Raw genomic sequence first — 18,826 nt, forward strand, 5'->3', positions numbered from 1 at the left:
GCCATGGAACAGCCTGAATTAGCCACATACATAAATTGGCATATGATAAAGATAATGTTCCATTCATCGCGTATATAAAACCCATTTTGGCCTCCAAGTGGCCCTGTCACAATGGGTATCCCATTGAAAAGAAGCAATGCTTATTTCCGGCGTTTTGCCGATGACAGATTAGTGCAAGCTAAGTTGTAGCTACTAGGCACGCTCGCAGCTTAGATTAGATGAACTCATGTCATGTCAGATTAATAATGAAATTGAATTTTAATATTTTTGGGTGCCATGTCTGCCATTTGGCCATTCCTCTTCAAACCATGTCGAACTGCTGTAAACATTCAAAGATTACTTCACACCAAATGTGCCAGCGCTTTCCCTTAACTGATTAGTACTATCGCCTTTCTTCAATTCGAATATCTAATCCAGGTGATATATGCTTACATACTACCCTAATCACTGGTCTAATCAGTTAAACACTACGATTATAGCAGTGGCACTTGGGGCTGTTTTCAAAAATAAATGAAGGTCTTTGAGCTATGGACTCCCTGCTTCTGGGCATTCTTAATCAATTAGAGAGCCGACCCGACTAGGCGATACCCTCTAATAACTCATTGTGTATTAGATGTGTGGGCAACAAAGAACTAAAAGTAAGTATTTCAAAACCGAAAATGTATTGTAAATTATACCTAATGGTATTGACTAGAATCTTTATAATATACTCAATAATATATTCTAGAATGAGGAGATGAGTGTCGTTGTGATTCTCGATCAGCTTAAAAGCTAACGCCATAAAGCTTTTGCTAAAGCTTAGATGGGTTACCACCTCTGGCAAAGTTTAAACATAAAAAATTTGCATTCTTCATTTTATTGGAATTCTTATGAAAATCAACAGTTCATTAAAAAAAAAAATAAAAACTTAAAACTTATGACTCCATTGGAAATAGGAATTAATTGGGAAAATATGGAGTATGCTTGAAACATTAGATATGTTTCAAATATTACTCATCCGCCACGTTGGTTTATCCTACATTGCTAGCTTATGCTTAAGATCTTGATTCTCCACGAATGCCTCTTGTTGGGTAGTTTTTCTATAGCGCCAAAGTTCATGTAATTCGTTATCATAACATACGTTTGTCATTCAAAACTTACAGTACTCACTTAATATCTCCTCAGAAATGAAAGCTTAAAAGAAAATGAAACATAGAAAGGATTATTATATTTGAGTTCCTTTCATTTCTTATCACATAGTGTTAATCCCATTCGCGAATTGCTTACCTTTGACTAATGTTGAGTTTCATCGGTCATGGAACATTCGCTTTTGGGATGAGTGAGTCAAGGTGGAAGTTGCACGATTTCAGATAGGCTTGTCCGTAAGCCCCGACGGATATGTGTTCATGTGTTCGTATGTGAAGTCCGTTCAATGCTGAGCGATAAGATTGTTGTTATCGACATTATCTCTTCGACTAATGGCAAAACCGCGGGCTTATTCGCTCGCGAGAGCCCAATGTGAACTCTAACCAAACAAAAAAAAAAAAATATTACAAAATAAATAAAAAATGAGCGAAGAGAGTAGCTCTGAGGATCGTATGGGCCAGCGTGGTACTGCCAACTATTGGAGAGTGCAATGCACTGGCTATGAACGCATTTAGGGATATCTAAAAGTTGGTAAGACCCCGGCCTGGGTGCGATATGGGTACGGTATGGGTTTGGCTATGCGAATAAGTAATTGCGTATATATGCATATATATATAATATACATGAACATGCATGGAAAGGTCCGTCAGGCTAGCCCATGTGTATGGCGACTTTGTTAGTGGTATCGGTATCAACAATTCTTCGACAGTTTGCCGATAGATCAGTTTGCGCGTGGAAGGTCTCTCTTTCCTTTCGATTCGGTGTACTATAATCTATATGTATAGTATATATACAGAGGTCTATATATATTATATCTGTGATCCATAGCGGTCTTGTACATACATTTGATTTCGCCCGCAAAGCTCGCTGTTTGTTTACCCGTTTGTTTGGCCAGAGGACCTCGGGTGCAAAACGACTCAGCACTTCAGCACAATTTGGTCGCCAGAAAAATGGTAGGTTTGCCCATCGCCCAGATATTTCAACTAGGAAAACATCCTGGCATTCGAATATTTTTACATTCTGCAATAAATTTGGATAGCTGTGTGTGTGATTATGTTTTAATATTTAGAAAACCAACTATTTCATTTACAAAACTATCTCAAATACCCAAGACTTAAGACTTAATACGCTAATTAAATTGTGAAATACAAGATGGTCGTGTAAAGCTATCGTTCTCCAGTGCATGTGGCCTTTGAAGTGATAAAGCTTTGTGATAAAAGAACTCCCCCCTGGATGTCGTCGATATCCGTATCTCTTATCGAAATTTGTGGACCGTAAAGTGACGAGAAGATGTTGAGTTTGGATAGAAATTTACGTCGATCATGGTGACGAACGGCTGGATGGATATACACGTATATATATCTTTCGCTCTGCGCTACAGTGAACCCAACCCAAGTGGGAAACGTGCCATTCAAATGTCGCTCAAAATATACCCCGGCCACCGTCGATTAGTCAGCTGAGGTGCTCGCCACCTAGATATACCCATAATCTTATCAGTTTTTTGGCAGTCTACATATAGGCGCTTAGATATGGGTGGGTCTCGCTGCTCCGGAGAGCTCCAGCACTGGCTGCTCCAAGAAGAGAATATACTGGGTGAGGATATGGGATTATGGACCCGGTGCTCTTGCACGGATATCAGTTTATCAGTTGGGCAAGTACGTTTTGGCAGACGGTGGCTCCTATGAGCATGTGCACGTTGTTCGCTGTGAACCGAAAGCAAAAGACTCGAATGCATTGCACTCCCAACTAACTGATACCACAATAACAATGACGTACCGAGTGCAACAATCATGGTAACTCGATGGAACACTACTTCTTCCCACCTCGGAGAGGATTGGTCTATCCTGGACGAGAGTGTGCGAGCTTCGGCTATTCGAAACTGATCGGAAATACTTTACTCATCGGAATCTAGCGAAGAGATTACCTGGCTAGTCGGCTATTGGTTTCGAAAAAAAAAAAACGAAAAAAGTAAAAACGAAAAAAAAAAAAAACTATTATTACCGATAAGCAATACGACGAATTCGTGGTAACGAAGTATTTTAGAGAGATACAGAAATCGGTCAGTTTTAGTCAGTTATGCTATTGTTTCGTGTCGGTGCCACATTGTCCCCAAAAACTGCAAACAATTGTTAATGTACCTCGTGAGGATTGAAGCCCCAGCGCAGTGGATAAAGTCAAGGGATCATCATGGGCAAGTTCTTCGAGCGACTGTTTCAGAAAAGGGTGAGTCCTCCCTCAGCGGTTGACGTTCGGTGTTGTGTAACAGCGACAGGAACAAACAGTGAACAGTGTTAAGGTTTTCTTCAGCTATGTATGTGTGTCTCCATATCCATCAGTGAATTTCTATATATTAGATAAGCAGCTATAAAGCAACGTCGTTTGTCGATATGCGAGTGAGAAAGAGATAGCGTCGCTTAGATAAAGTGGATTGCAACTTTACTCCATCGCACGATTCACTGGATGGGTTGGAAATGCGTAGACTTTCCAATTGGTTTTTAATCTCCACCAATGGTTGCTTTTTCAAAATATTTGGGTTTTTTTCTTCTAAATTGACTGATCGACACATTTACTTGTGACATCGTTTGAGTCATTCTTCAGTGTACAGAAATTGCGTATACGACGCGATGGCTTGGCGATGTTATAGTATTTAAACAATTTATGGAAAAGCTTATGTTTTTAACATAAGAATCTCTGAAGAGGCACATATTCAAGTGCCAGTTTGGATATATTTTATATATTTATATATTATATATACTATGTTAAGCATAAACATACGCAAAAGTGAACGGTTTTTAAATTAAAATTGCTGTCGTTTTAAAATATAATTAAGCATCCATTGTGGCGCCGAGAAATGTATTAGTACTAACGTACTTCATTTACTGAATTTGTAATCTACCATCATTAAACTTTTCAATAGAATTTTATTTTTTATTTGCTTGATAGATAAACAATTGCTTTCAAGTACATAAACGTATGTTTTCCAAAACTGAACTTCCTTTTACAATAAAACATATGTTGAGTTAAAACTATTTAATGAGAAAGCCAGTGCAAGATCTTAAGCAATTGAATTTGATGAGATTTGATTTGAGTGGGACGTCATTGAATTGACAATACGCCAAATTAACTATGCACTTTGAACCTATTAGTTGCCGAATGTCTGAATTCTGAATTTCTTCATGTGTCGTTGTATATCGCAAACTTGAACTGGCGACGTCAATAAGTTTTCGAGCTTTTTATTGGATGCCCGAAGCTGAATGTGAAGCTGCGGCCGTACGACCGATTTTTGAAGCTGTGAATGGGAATGGGCATGGATACGGGTATCGGTACGGGTACGGGTATAGGTATGCCATCCGAATAGCCATAGAAATGCAGATCGAATTCTCAGTGTGAGAACGGCTTTGCACTGGCGCACATCACGCGGCTCTCTCGGGATCCATTAGATAGATAGATCTACGCACAGATGTAACTCGGAAGGACATTGAATGATGTGATATAGAATAGATAGCGAGTGCGGTGTGTGAAGTACATTTGGATATTAACTACATATTTAAATTCGTATGCAAATACCCACTGATATATAGTACAAATCTATAAAAAATCCATAAAAAAAAAATAAAAAAAAATCGTTGTGGATACCAATGGTCGTGGACGTGCACCATAGAACTGTTCAATTGAAGTGTTAAAATTGCCCACTTAACATCGTTTTAAGGTTATACACTTAAGTGTGCTGAGAAAAAGTCGATAAATATACAAATGGTTGTATGTGCATTAGGGTGGACCCTATTCGAGTGCCTAAAGTTATTGGCTGCGCTGTAAAAGTGATTAAACTCCATTAGCACTTCGTTTCAAACATTCTAACGTTAATAGTTAGTTAGTTCGACTGAAATAAACATACATAAAAACGCGTTTTACACAGGTCCGCACCATTGTGCATACAAGACCTATGTATGTATGTATGTGCGACCGAATGTCGATGAATAAACAATAATTAACAATAGCCAAATAACGAGTGACCGCATAAACAAGCAGGTGTTTGAAAATGTGATTGCGCCAAAACACGAGAATTGTCGTACATAAAAAATAGCAAGAAAAGGAAAACTGCTTTCCATTGTCCGGAAAAATCTTTTTGAGCGATGATCGGGCGCGTCCGTGGTCACACCGCTACCAAATGCGCCCATCCTGGAATGGTGAACAATGAATTTCTTTGGCCATGACCATCTGAGCGGATTTCGACGCATAGATCGCCTGGGCGCCCATCGCCAGACGCCGTGGGCAGAACAGGAGTCCTTTCATCTCAAAGACGCCTTCCTATGGAATTGGCACAAGGTGTGTGGGTTGGGCTTGGGTTTTGGCAAAACAATAATATTCCAGTAGTGTCTATTGGTCACTATTCCAAGAAAGTCAGCAGTTGGAATTATCAATTTTGAGTATAAGATTACATCTGGCTTATGTGGCGTATGCGTGATATTTACTTTGTTGCAAAGCGATTGCGCAAGCTTCTTACCAACTAAGTATATATATTGATTATATTTATTTTGTATATTTTTGCTCTTTTGTGGGCGAAGTTTATCTGAATATTATGTGAATCTTTTCCAACTACAATTTAATACTAAATTTGCTTAGTTATGCGCTTTTCCATTGATCATTTTAGATATTACTTGTCATATGCACAACTTGATGGACATTCTTCTGTCGAAATAAGTTAATTAATCTTAATAGTAAACATTTGGCGGAATTTAACAAACAATGCCCATAGGCAGTGGCCAAAAATGGACGCTGATTCATTAGCCAAACACACATGAATGCTCTGATAATTTGAGTTCTCTTATCACTAGATGTCTACCAATTTGTTGTTCAATCAACGTTTTACGATGGCCTCTAGTTAACCGTATGTCATTTGTTTATCTTCCAGGGCTCCAGAGTTAGTACAATAAATGATTGGCTGCAAATACAAATCGGTGGCCCCCAGGATGTCAAAAAGAAAAGACCAAAGGGCCAGAATCGCATCAAGTCCACCAAATACACACTTATCACATTCCTGCCACAAAATCTTCTGGAGCAATTTCGTCGCATTGCGAATTTCTACTTCCTGGTGATGACAATAATATCACTTTTAATTGGTAAATATACAAATATAACAACAATTTCTTAATACATAACTATATATATCTTTTATCTATTCGCAGATAGTCCAGTGTCCCCAATGACCTCACTCTTACCTCTGGTATTTGTAATTGCTGTGACCGCCGCTAAGCAAGGATATGAAGATATCCTGCGTTATAGAACCGATAATGTGGTCAATTCATCGCCAGGTGGGTGAAAGAAAGTCAACTTTCCAACTTTGTTTCTTATGAAAAGAGTGGAAATTTAGCAGAGGAAAAGCTATCTTGCTACCAATTCAATTCAATTTATACCAATTAATGAGTATTTATTTGAAAACTTCAGTTACTGTCATCCGCGATGGCAAGGAGGCGATAATCAAGTCGCAGGACGTCATTCCCGGCGAACTGATCGTCGTGGAGCGGGACTGCGATGTGCCGTGCGATCTGGTGCTGCTGCGATCCACCGATCCGCATGGCAAGTGCTTCATCACCACGGCGAACTTGGACGGCGAGTCCAACCTGAAGACGCTGATGGTGCCGCGCGACCTGCCCACCGTCGACCTGCCGGAGATGCACAAGCTGGGCATGATCGAGTGCGAGAGCCCCACCACCGATCTGTACAGCTTCAATGGCAAGATCGAGCTGAGGGGCGGCGAGGGTCGGGTGCTACCGCTGTCCGCCGAGAATGTCCTGCTGCGCGGATCGCGGGTAAAGAACACGGAGTGCGTCATCGGTTGCGCCGTCTACACGGGCATGATCTCCAAGCTGCAGCTGAACAGCCGGCTCACCCGGAACAAGAACGCCTCCAGCGAGACGTACATCAATCGCTTTTTGATCGTCATCCTGGTCGCCCTGATCGCCATCGTTACCCTGCTCTACTTCCTGAAGAGGTGGGCCTAATCTTGGACTACATATATATTCTCAAATTGGGTCAATATCCAACCTACTCGTGTTTGATCCGCAGGTACAACGAACTATTTGTGATACCCAAGCTGTTCTATCTGGGGGATGCGACGGATAGCTACAGTGTGAAGCAGTTCCTGCAGGACTATCTGTCGTTCCTGATCCTCTTCAACTACCTGATACCCATCTCCCTTTATGTGACCATCGAGCTGCAGCGCGTCATCGGCAGCTGGTTCATGGAGTGGGACCTTGAGCTTTACGAGAATGAGACCGATCAGCCGTGCGTGGTCAACACCTCCAATCTGAACGAGGAACTGGGCCAGATCAATATACTGTTCTCGGATAAGACGGGCACGCTGACCAAGAACGAGATGAACTTCCAGCAGTGCTCGATAAATGGTAGCAAGTTCCTCTTTAAGAAGACGCGGCTGGAGGATGAGGAGACCAAGGCGCTCCTGGACATCAATAAGTTTTCCGTCAGTCCCTTCCCACGCTTTAGCTTGAACGCCAATCCTCAATGTCTGTCCTTTGTCCTTGCAGGCCAATCAGCGCGTCTTCTTCCAGGCCTTGTCCATATGCCACACCGTTCAGGTGGCCTCCGGATCTCTGGAACAGGCGGATGCGGGCACTGCCAAACGGGAGCCGGTGACGGCGATTAAGTCGGGTCCGCCGGAGATGTACTCCATTTCGGACATCACCGAGGAGAGCCACAATGCTAGTCAGCAGAGCGAGCTGAATGTGGGCCACACCATCGATAACTCGGTGTCGGCTCATCCCAATGGGCTCAATTCAACGACCATTTCATCCGATGTCAATCCACTGCTGGTCTCCGACGACGGCTATGGCGTGGACCGTCGCAAGCGTCCGGTGGTTGTCAAGAGGAGTCCCAACTTTGCGCGCTCCAATCGGATGAACAATGGTGCCGCCAGCGATCTGAATATCAATCAGACTGATCTTAATGCGGCCACGAACGGAGTGGAGCCCACACCCAACTTTCGACCCATTTCGCTGCAATTCCGACGGTCTACCTCAGAGAAGGATCTGCAACAGTCGTGGGAAGCGCCCAGTGGTCAGGCGCCGGGTCACCGAAGGGCACACTCCTATGGCGCGCCCAATGCCTACCTCACAAACCCGGTTTCGGCCAGCACCCCGCCGGCCAGTGTGCTCTTTCGATCGCCGAGCACCACTTCTCGGGAATCCTACGCCGCGCCCACATTCACCCGACAGCCCACCATTTTGGTGCGGGCTGAATCACAGCGCCGGAAGAATGAAATCCGGGACTTTATATTGTAAGCGAATGAAAGAAAATCCAGAATTCGAAGAAACACCTCAATTTGATATCCCTTTCCACAGCACCTTGGACTATCAGGCCTCGAGTCCGGATGAGAAGGCCTTGGTGGAGGCGTGTGCCAATTTGGGCATGGTCTACACCGGAGACGATGACGAAACGCTCCGCGTGCGCATCGTCCCGCCCCACATGGACTACAAGCGACCGTTCGCCAAGCCCAGGGAAGAGACCTTCCAGCGTCTCCATGTCCTGGAGTTCACGTCGGATCGCAAGCGCATGAGCGTGATTGTCCGGGATACGGAGGGCAAGAAGTGGATCTACACCAAGGGTGCCGAGAGCTATGTCTTTCCACTGTGCGCCAACAGTTCAGCCGAGCTGGTCACCAAGACGGACGCCCACATAAGTGATTTCGCCCGTCTAGGATTACGTACATTGGCTATTGCCAGGAGGCTAATCAGCGAGGAGGAGTACCAGGACTTCCTTGTGGAACTGGCACAGGCGAACAGCTCACTCGAGAATCGAAAGCAGCTCAGCGAGGAGTGTTATGCTAAAATTGAAAGCAGTGAGTACCAGTGACATTCCTCACAAGTCCTTCGTGCCCCACGTTGGGCGCCAAGTCTTTTAGTTTTAGAAACCAACTTATACATTTCTGTCCTCTGCACAGATCTGGATTTGCTCGGTGCGACAGCTGTGGAGGATGCCCTGCAGGACGACGTGGCCGATACGTTGGTATCCCTGCAGGCGGCTGGCATTAAAATCTGGGTGCTAACGGGCGATAAGGTGGAGACAGCCCTGAATATAGCCCTGTCCTGCGGACACATTCCACCCGATGCCAAGAAGTACTTCATTATGGACTGCAAGAATAGGGAGGAGATGCTGCTGCACCTGAACGCACTTGACCGTGAGATCATCTTCGGTATTGGCCAGGAGTGCGCCCTTCTCATTGACGGCAAGAGCTTGGGCGTGGCCCTGGCAGAGGCCAGCTCGGAGTTCCGGGATGTGGCTGTCAAGTGTACGGCGGTTCTGTGCTGCCGCCTCAGTCCGCTGCAGAAAAGCGAAGTGGTGTCATTGATCAAGTCATCCAACGAGAACTACAACACGGCCTCCATTGGCGATGGCGCCAATGATGTGTCAATGATCCAGGAGGCTCACGTGGGCATCGGCATCATGGGACGCGAGGGCAGGCAGGCGGCACGATGCGCCGACTTCGCCTTCGCCAAGTTTTGCATGCTCAAGAGACTGCTCCTCGTCCATGGACACTATCACAGTGTCCGACTGTCCCTGCTGGTGCTGTACTTCTTCTACAAGAACATCGTCTTCATGGGCATCATGTTCCTCTTCCAATTCCACACGCTGTTCTCCTCGTCCTCCGTCTACGATTCGCTGTTCCTCACCTTGTACAATGTGATATACACCTCGCTGCCCATTTTGTTCATAGCTATCTCCGAGAAGCCATACACCGAGGAGAAGTTGATGAGGTAACACGGGCTCAATCGTTTATATAATTGATGTTACTTAAAGTGCAACCTGAACAGAACGCCACAGCTTTACAAGAAGAACACGGACAACAAGCAGCTCCACTGGCCGTACTTCCTGATGTGGGTCCTCTTTGCCATCTACCACAGTGTCATCATTTTCTACTTCGCCTTCTGCCTCTTCTACTACAACAACGTGATCCTGAACTACGGACAGACGGTGGCCTTCTCCTGCTTCGGCACCCTGCTCATCTGGACGGTGGTGGTGGTCGTGAACCTTAAGCTCTGGCTGGAGTCAATGTATCTGTCCTTCTGGTACATATTCACCATTATCATTTCCATTTTGGGCTTTATAGTCACAACGGTTATCTACAACGTTATCAATCTGTGAGTCGATCGCTTCGATTAATTCCATTTAAGGTTTAAACCAATATAATATGTATTATTGCAGGGACTACGACACCGACATCTACTGGGCCTACAACAATCTGTTGGCCTCACTGCCGGTCTGGCTGTGGATCATATTGACCTGTGTGGCCTGCCTGGTACCCGACTATACCATCCGAATGCTCCAGAGGGCGCTCAACATCAAGAGTTTCAGCATTTTCCCCGGAAAACAACGTAAACTCAAGATGCGCGAAAAGTTCGAGTCCACATACTTGTAATCGTCGATTAGGCTATAGTTTTTATACCCCTAATTTATTTATTTCCCTATGTATACACTTTTTTTTTGTTAGATAAACAAATTTTTGTTGAACCTTTGCTATTGTTTGATTTTTGGCCACCACCTCAGTGGCAGTATCTCCAACTTTCCAAAAGAGAACCTTGAAATCGCAATCAAACTGGGAGTACAACATTTTAGGCTGATAACATTTTTATCATAATCTCGGCGACTTATGGAGAGCAAGTGCATCTACACTTGGAGAAATGGTTGGTTTTCGAGAATGCCCCACTTTTGATACCATAAAGTAGGGCGAGTCAATAAATGTACTTCAATCCCGGTCTACATACGTAGATACGTAGGGCACCTGTTGGGTCGGCCATACCCACTGCCAGTGCCACGCCCACGACCACTCCCGCCCACCACATTGTTATCTGGCTGGTGGCGTCGTTACCATTTGCATTGGACAAAGTTTTGATTGTGGGCCCGCTTTTTTCATTGATAATGATATCTGCCTCGCATTCCGAATATGTTTGCACAAGCGGAGATATGAGATACGAGCATTTTGCAGGTACATATGGGCATATAGTCGCTGGAAGATCTGTTGACAACGGTAACGATTTCGGTGGATACTCCGGTGGCTGTGTTTTCCTGGTCGAAGCAGAGCGGTTCGCCAAGTTAGTGGTCAATACGATTCGGTGGTGGATGCTCTCGCATTTCGAAAAAGTGATAATCGCACCAAATGGCAGTGCTATCAGTTCGAGGTTGTCGTATAGATTCCATGGACGCCCTAATGCCAACACATGTGCAAAGCTATATCTAAACCATGTCGGTGTGCGTCGCGTATGACTATGCCCAAGGAAAGTCTTAATCATTTTTGGCTGAGTTTAGTGTGCATAGGGCGGTACTCGCAGCGCCAGAGAATTTGCCGATCCAAAGTTTGATTTTCCTCATTCAATATAATGTCACTGACCAGGTCGTCGTCGAGAAAGGATCTAACCGAGCAGCAGAATCAGAACGGCAGTCAGCCCAAATCGACGACCATAGTCAAGTATGAGAAGTCGTCGTGCCTCTTCTGCAACGAATGGTTCGATGCCCAGACATTCACGGTTATAATCGTCCAACTTTTCAGTTCACCTTTGATTACTATTACATTACTCCCCTTTGGATGCGACTGCAGGAACACCTGATCCACTGCGGCCAGGTGCTGGAGGAGTGTCCCAACGGCTGTCAGGCCTTCATCCCACGCATCCGTATGCGATCCCATCTGAAGGAGTGTCCGCGCAACCAGCACAATCTGAGCAGCCAGCAGCGCATGAGTGTCAGCATGGATCGCCTGGATAGGCAGTCGGATCAGCGTCTCCTGGTCATCGAACAGGACGTGGGCACCATTCGGTCCGTTCTCAACGAGGAGATACGACAGCGCTTGCATCTCATTACCGATGTGGGCAACATACGGAAGCAGAACCAGGTCGTCGAGGATTGGACCCGCGAAACCGAGAAGGCGATGGACGATCTGCGCCGCCAGATGGATGAGGAAACCAATCGGAAGGCATTTGCCATCGAACAGAACCAGCTGGATGTCCAGTACTGCTGTGATATCACACAGGTGAGTTGATGCTACTTTATTCAAATATAAACACTATCTATCTTTAATATGCTTATATTCCAACGTAGTCCTTGAAGGAGCAAGTGGAGTCCAGGCTGGATGAGGCCCAAAAGCTGGTCAACCAGCTCTCGGCGGACGTGACCTATCACCAGAATCAGCTGAACGACAATATCCTGAAGCTGGAGGAGCTGATCTTTGAGAACGAGCGGCTCAACAGGGAGAAGTTCTTTCAGATCGAGGAGTTCCTGCAGCAGATCAATGAGGATATCAAAACGAAGCTGGGCAACAGTGACTATGTGACGTCGAAGCAGGCCACCTTGGACTACGAGGTGAAGAATGTGAAGAACATTGTGTGCGAAACGGAGGAGCGTTGCGATAAATTGGATCGAGCACTTCACCAGACCATGCAGAATATATCGGACTTGGAGACGCAAATGGCCATGCAGCAGCGGATTGCCAGTGTCCAGAATATAAGGGGTATGTTTTTGGTTTAATATAGTTACTTAAATACATAATGCCCGGCCGTGCAGGACACTTGATTTGGCGCATCAAGGATTACTCGAAGAAACTGGAAGAGTCCAAGCAGTACGACACCATTCTCCACAGCGCCATGTTCTCCAATAAAGCCTTTGGCTATGCTCTACGGGTGAGTTGAGGTCGCATCTTGGTTGGATATGCCATTTATATATATATCCCTTTACCAGCTGGATATATACTTGAATGGCAAGGGCACCTGGAAGGGCAGGAACATGATCGCCTGCTTGAACGTTCTATCCGGGGAGTACGATCCCCTACTGGCCTGGCCCTGCCGCCTCCAGGCCGAGATCATCATCCGGGATCAGTGCACGAATGCGGCAGATGCCGAGGACTATGTGAAGACCATCTTTGTGCGCAAGAAGAGCGATGATTTTATCCAGAGCAACCAGTACTTTCACATACCACACAAGGTGATCACCAGTCGCAACTATCTTCGCAACGATTCCATGTTCATCGAGGTTCGAGTTCTAAAATAAAACCCATGTACTCCCCCACCCGAGATACAAAAAGAAAAAATCCCATTGAGGATTGCCACATACATATATCATAATTTATTCCATTGAGAGCAAACTGGAAGTTAAAAACCCGCTTACAAACACGAGCATGTGTATATAGTGTGTATAGTTGCGTACGAATCGATTCATCGATTCAATATGCGTATATTGTAGTGTATGTCATTGCAGTTTTAAATGCTTTTTTTCGAAGTAGGAGGCAATTGTCACATTGAGGCACTGTCGAGACGAAGTCGGTAGTTAGAAAGCATAGCTTTTATTGCAACATTTCCCTGGTCACTTGCCAAGTTACAAGCAACTTTCATTTCGAGCTAATTAACAAGCGATTTCCATAATATGTGTCTTTACGAACGCGTTTAAATACAAAGGTCTTTTAATAAAATACAACATCAACACTTGTCCATTTCTTTGAAGGAGGTATCAAATGTCTGATCCCGTTCAGGTATTATTTGTGAGCACTTATAGTCTACGTTGTGGGTCATAATTGTCTGGCTTCGTTGGCGTGTTCGTGTATGTCGTATGCATGTAAATGAACGAATATATAGAAGAGATAATACATATTCGAATAATTGATTTCACGTCGGATTTGGTTTGAATAATACATATATATGCGGAGATTCTTAAGAGGAACGCTGTTCACCCACCAGGGCGTAGAGGGCGTGCTTGTAGTGGCCCGAAGTATCGCCCTGCAAGAAAGATTATATATGATTATAGATTACAGATATAGATAGATATATATATATCTTACCTTGATCCAGCTCTTGAGGGACTTGCCGTACAGACGTTCGAAGGCCACCTTAATGTCCGTCATATCAATCTGAAAAACGTTGCAACATCTTAGGCTCGTGTCCAACTTGAATGATATATAGATGAACTTACCTCGCTGCGCGTGATGATCACACGAATCAACTGGGTGTCATTGGTGCCGATTCCGGCCATCGCCTTGTGCAGGCGCGAAGCGAAGTATTCGGCCTTGTTGGTGACGCACCTGTAGATGGCAATCAGGCCCTCCATCACGTCGCCGGAGAACTCCTTCTTGATCGCCTTCTCCAGCGAGTGGCCAGTCATGCCCTCGTACTCTTGGAATATCTGCAGTTGGGTAGGATTAAGTTGCGGTTTCAATTATACACTCAAGTACTACAAGTATCAAGCAGCATACCAGTTTCAATTGCTGGTAGTTCCTCTGGCAGAGAATCATGTTGAACATGCTCTCATCGGTGCCGACGCGCAGTTCGCCGGCTTTCAGTAGCTCCCTGGCATCGTTCTTGGCCGCCACGGGATCCACGCGACCACTCTCATCCCGCGCCGCCGTGCACAAGGAGGTGAGCAGCCGCTTGAAGTTGCCCGACGTCTCCGACTTCAGTTCAGACTCCAAATGGGCGCCGTACACTATATGCCCGGTTGGCAGAAACAAAATCCACATAAGCACAAAGAGAAATGGCTAAGCCAAATAGATGAACCTACATCGTAAGTACTGGTTTTTGATCGTATTGATCTCCATGTTGGACAGCGTGCAGAGGATCTCGATGAGGACCTCCTCGTCGGTGCCCAGACCAGCCATGGCATCGTTTAGCTCGGCGCAGTAGTAGTCCACGATGGGACGCAGCAGGCCGACGAGGAGCTTCTCAAAGTTGCCGCTCGTCTCCGACTTGATGTCCTCGATGAGGTCCTTGCCGAAGTGCGTCTTGAACTGGCGCTGGATCTCCTGGCGCTGCTCGTTGGATCGCCGGCAGATGATGTTAATCAGAGCGTCCTCATCTGTTCCAAAGCCCTTCATGGCCTTGCGCAAGTCTTGGGCATCCTTGACGGCATCGAAGTTTGCGGCAGGCACCACAGTGGGAGTTCCCTGGAAAGAACATTCAAAACAGTCACTCAAAACGAGCTCAGATCTCATGGGCATGATGAACATGATATTGTTTTAGACCCGCCCTGGAACAAATTCGACTGAGGATGGGGGAGTGCGGTTAGTGTGAACGTGAGTCCCAAATTTGATGACCAACCTCTCTGTGAGCTGGGAGTGACCGATGCGCGTGCCCCTGACCATTCCCATGCCCCTGTCCATGCCCATAGCCCTGCCCATATCCATGCCCATGATCATGTCCTTGCCCATGTCCGTGCCCATGTCCATGTCCTTTTCCATGTCCTTGTCCATGTCCTTGTCCATGTCCTTGTCCATGTCCTTGTCCATGTCCTTGTCCTTGTCCATGTCCTTGTCCATGTCCTTGTCCATGTCCTTGTCCATGTCCTTGTCCATGTCCTTGTCCATGTCCTTGTCCATGTCCTTGTCCATGTCCTTGTCCGTTTCCGTAGCCATAGCCCGCATCATATCCGGCTGTCATGGCTGGTGTGTATCCACGATCCGCGGGATAGGGACTGTTCGAAACATGTGGCTGCTGATAATGATTGTGCGCTGGAGGAGCGTATTGTGCCGGATAGGGATTCGATGTGGGATAAGGTGGATAGGATGGGGCGGCGGACGGGTACGGTGCCGACATAGGTGGATACGGAGCTGGAGCTCCGCCTGGATATTGCTGATGCTGCTGAGGATGCATTTGGGACGATGGCTGTGAGTGTGGGTGTGGCTGGGAGGGTGGTGGGTATGGTGAGTTCTGCTGCATCGGTGGCACCCAACCAGCTCCAAAGGGCGCCCGTGGCGGCTCGTGGTGGTTAGTGGAGGTAGGGGGGTGCGATGGCATTCCAGAACCCTATAAAAGTCAGAAAATGTACAATTCAAGTTGACTCCATGGAGCTGGATTAAACACAGAACTCACACAAATGACATCTAACTCTTAGAAAAATGAATCAGACTAAACGAAAAAGTATTCATGAACTCACCCGCATAAATTATTATAGTTTTATAACCAAAAAGTAATATATTGTGAATATGTTATGATATTTATGATTGATGCTTTTACAACTAAAATCTACAGGATGTGGACTCAAAACTTACGAAGGGATACATTTTGAGGGAGGTTCTATGGAGATTCTGTGGATAATTTCCGGTGATTGAGATTCAGTACTGGAAAAGAGCAAAATAGAAATTATGCGTTTCGTCAAATTGAAAATATTCACACACATGCGCATGTACAATGTATAGTTTTAATGTTTAATCAGCTGCTGTGATCAACACACTAATTCTAACAATGATCTAACAACAAGATGGTAAAGATTGGGGCTCAAATAGAAGGTACAAGCGGCTTTGAACCGAAACATTAGACTACACTACGCAACAAAACGTGCTAATGAACAAACCAAACTTTAAGTTATGAAATAGATTCAAATCGTATTTGAGTATACTTTGGAATCCAATCAAATTGGAGTGGGGATTGCGCTAGTAGATAAGAACATTATTACAGGGTATGCCTTTTAATCTAAGCAATTAAGAGTGATATGAATTTGCGTCATTTATGGGATAAAGGCATCCGGTGTTGCTCAGAGCGGGAACTTTAAAAAAAATCGACTGCTATCAATTTGGCCTTATTATGCATCTGTGAAATATGCAAATACTATAGAATGACAATTAAATACAATTATTAAATTCGGCGATATAACAAACCGTTCCAAGAGACCTTATAGGTGGTTCCACTGAAATGTCGCCAATGTAGACTTTCGCCACATGTATGCTACACCCATTTGTGGCCCACAAGGTAGCTCATATCTACATATATACACGTTGGGTTTTCCCTGTAACTTATATTATATATGCGCAATATAGCTGCGGGTCATGCGTGTTACTTGTAATTGTAATTTTTTTGCTTCAGACAGAGGGACGCCTTCTGACTTTATGGGTATGGAAGCAAATGTGAGGCCTGAATATAATATATTAAATTATTTGCACAAAGGCTTTTGTGGGCTTGTTTCCCAATTGTTTCGTCATTTGCAAAGGCTTTCTTGAAAACTTTTCAATTGATAAATACATTTGGTACATTTTTAACCAAGAACCCTAAAAATGTAATTCGATTCGTTTTGGAAAAGTCTTCAATGGCACCTCGCAGCGCGAATAACCAGAACAATGGCTTTATTTCCATCGCCGATTTCTGCGGTCCATTATCATCGGAAAGGGCCGTTTTCAAGGCAACAGAACGCTTTTGCTCACTCCGAGATGATTCATCTTACACTCAAACCCACGTCAACAAAGCCTACCCGTGCGCATACATAAGTATCTATGTATCTAAGTATCTACATATGTATACTAATTGAGTCATGCGTTTACAAATAGATCAGAAGTAAAATTCCTTTGAATTTTGGATTCACAGTTGCATAGAGCCAAAAAGATATCTCGAACATTTGCGAAATAAAATTTTGATGCTTCATTTTGCAGTTAGTGTTGTACATTTCATAAATTTCTTTTGTTATGATTTTGGCAGCCTGAATTTGAACAATTTTGAGCATATAACACTAAAAAAACAGAAAATAATCGCTTAGAGCTTTAAGTGCGTTTATCTCGAAATGCGTTGCAGTGGTCCAGGAGATTCCCGGAAAAGTATGAGTTCGATCGCTTTCATTTTAGTACAACCTATTAAACGCGCACATGAGATAGCTAGAGGTCAGAAGATTGGCATTTAGGCATAAAAATGGGCCTTATGTGCACGCCCCTACATAATTAGATACATTAGGTGGGCGCATCTAGTCCTATTGTGTCATAATTTATAAGATGGTAATTATTTACTAGCAAGGTCGCAATCAACAGATGGGTAAAACGCAGACAAGTGCAGCACATCAACACGTGTCAGTGCCGGTGTGCGTGCGTGCGTGTGTGTGTGAGTAGTTGCATTTCGAGATACAATTGTATCTTTGTATCTTAAGATACCAAACGAAAGTTTCTATCGCTGGTTACCCCGCCGCCAGTCGTACGATATATGTATTTCTTCTCGGTAGATACACACACAGGCACACAAATACGTCTGTATTGGAGAATATTTGGGCACAGAGTCTTAAAGTGAAGATTTCACAAGTCTACACTCCAGGTAAATGTGTTTAACAGCAATAAGAACACGCATGTTGCGCGAAAACAAATACACCATAAAAAACGACAATTATAACGCTTTTAATTACTTTAAGTATCGGCAAACGCGATGTTGGCACTCTGCGGATATTTTGTAATGCCGAAGTGAATTTATCAACTGACTTACCGCCAGGGCGGGACAACTACCTGTTGTTGCTCTGACTACTCGATTCTAGTCGATAGCTGTGCCCTTTCCAATCGGAATATCGGTGGATATCGAGTAGCCGGTGTACTCACAATTTCGCATGTTCCCGATATAACTGCGAAGTAACAGCAATATTAAAACATTATTTTCTTGAATTTAGAAATCAGTTTTCAGAATTCACTTATATAGTTGTATAATTCAAATCTCTTAACATACTTAATTTCCCAATTAGAAGTCAACAGAAATGTAAGCCAAAGTACGTTAAATGCAGTAAATTATATGATTCACCTGATAGAGAATCTTTATATAATCTTTAAGTGGAGTTTTTTATATTTTTGTTTTGAAATTCTACATAGCCGCGATATAAAAAGTCGAAAATATCGACTTATCGAATTAAAATGGCTTCTTCGATGGTTATTTCCCAGAGTGACCGGGTCTGCGACCGCTAAAAAAAAAACGCCATA

The 18,826-nt window shown here is 44.4% G+C and overlaps 3 protein-coding genes and 2 long non-coding RNA genes across 13 annotated transcripts; 3 read left to right on the plus strand and 2 right to left on the minus strand.

The window, feature by feature from the left end:
• Positions 1–24: 24 nt before the first annotated feature.
• On the plus strand, positions 25–814 carry LOC116801968. Its single transcript, XR_004362349.1, has 3 exons — positions 25–417; positions 480–638; positions 728–814. It is a non-coding gene; the product is annotated as an uncharacterized LOC116801968 (long non-coding RNA).
• Positions 815–840: 26 nt separating this feature from the next.
• On the minus strand, positions 841–2,993 carry LOC116801967. Of its 5 annotated transcripts, none has more exons than XR_004362344.1 (4): positions 2,902–2,993; positions 1,267–2,828; positions 1,150–1,173; positions 841–1,079 (listed from the first exon to the last, which is right to left on the minus strand). It is a non-coding gene; the product is annotated as an uncharacterized LOC116801967 (long non-coding RNA). The 5 variants fall into 5 exon arrangements; XR_004362348.1 differs by lacking the exon at positions 2,902–2,993 and having other exon boundaries at positions 1,267–1,414; positions 1,969–2,691; XR_004362347.1 differs by lacking the exon at positions 2,902–2,993 and having other exon boundaries at positions 1,267–1,504; positions 1,969–2,691.
• A 267-nt stretch (positions 2,994–3,260) lies between these two features.
• LOC6617936 (probable phospholipid-transporting ATPase IF) lies at positions 3,261–10,650 on the plus strand. Of its 2 annotated transcripts, none has more exons than XM_032724444.1 (10): positions 3,261–3,348; positions 6,038–6,245; positions 6,312–6,437; positions 6,571–7,117; positions 7,192–7,606; positions 7,671–8,419; positions 8,484–8,980; positions 9,083–9,896; positions 9,954–10,280; positions 10,345–10,650. In XM_032724444.1, the coding sequence occupies exons 1-10, from the start codon at positions 3,313–3,315 to the stop codon at positions 10,556–10,558; spliced, it is 3,933 nt and encodes a 1,310-aa protein (XP_032580335.1). In that variant the 5' UTR covers positions 3,261–3,312; the 3' UTR covers positions 10,559–10,650. The 2 variants fall into 2 exon arrangements, with proteins under 2 accessions (XP_032580335.1, XP_032580334.1); XM_032724443.1 differs by lacking the exon at positions 3,261–3,348 and adding an exon at positions 5,071–5,451.
• Positions 10,651–11,159: 509 nt separating this feature from the next.
• LOC6617937 (TNF receptor-associated factor 3) lies at positions 11,160–13,599 on the plus strand. 3 transcript variants are annotated; one of them, XM_032725204.1, is made up of 5 exons: positions 11,160–11,663; positions 11,735–12,163; positions 12,232–12,640; positions 12,694–12,809; positions 12,868–13,599. In XM_032725204.1, exons 1-5 carry the CDS (start codon positions 11,517–11,519, stop codon positions 13,174–13,176), a joined length of 1,410 nt encoding a protein of 469 aa, XP_032581095.1. In that variant the 5' UTR covers positions 11,160–11,516; the 3' UTR covers positions 13,177–13,599. The 3 variants fall into 3 exon arrangements, with proteins under 3 accessions (XP_032581095.1, XP_032581096.1, XP_032581097.1); XM_032725205.1 differs by having other exon boundaries at positions 11,520–11,605; positions 11,687–12,163; XM_032725206.1 differs by having other exon boundaries at positions 11,524–11,605.
• LOC6617938 (annexin B11) lies at positions 13,229–18,357 on the minus strand. Of its 2 annotated transcripts, XM_032725207.1 has the most exons (9): positions 18,268–18,357; positions 16,163–16,231; positions 15,467–15,917; positions 15,213–15,334; positions 14,677–15,058; positions 14,372–14,601; positions 14,092–14,301; positions 13,961–14,029; positions 13,229–13,898 (listed from the first exon to the last, which is right to left on the minus strand). In XM_032725207.1, exons 2-9 carry the CDS (start codon positions 16,172–16,174, stop codon positions 13,833–13,835), a joined length of 1,542 nt encoding a protein of 513 aa, XP_032581098.1. In that variant the 5' UTR covers positions 16,175–16,231; positions 18,268–18,357; the 3' UTR covers positions 13,229–13,832. The 2 variants fall into 2 exon arrangements, with proteins under 2 accessions (XP_032581098.1, XP_002042246.1); XM_002042210.2 differs by lacking the exons at positions 15,213–15,334; positions 15,467–15,917.
• Between the last annotated feature and the right edge of the window lie 469 nt (positions 18,358–18,826).

This window comes from Drosophila sechellia, chromosome X (genome assembly GCF_004382195.2).
Source record: "Drosophila sechellia strain sech25 chromosome X, ASM438219v1, whole genome shotgun sequence".
Taxonomy (NCBI): Eukaryota; Metazoa; Arthropoda; class Insecta; order Diptera; family Drosophilidae; genus Drosophila; species Drosophila sechellia.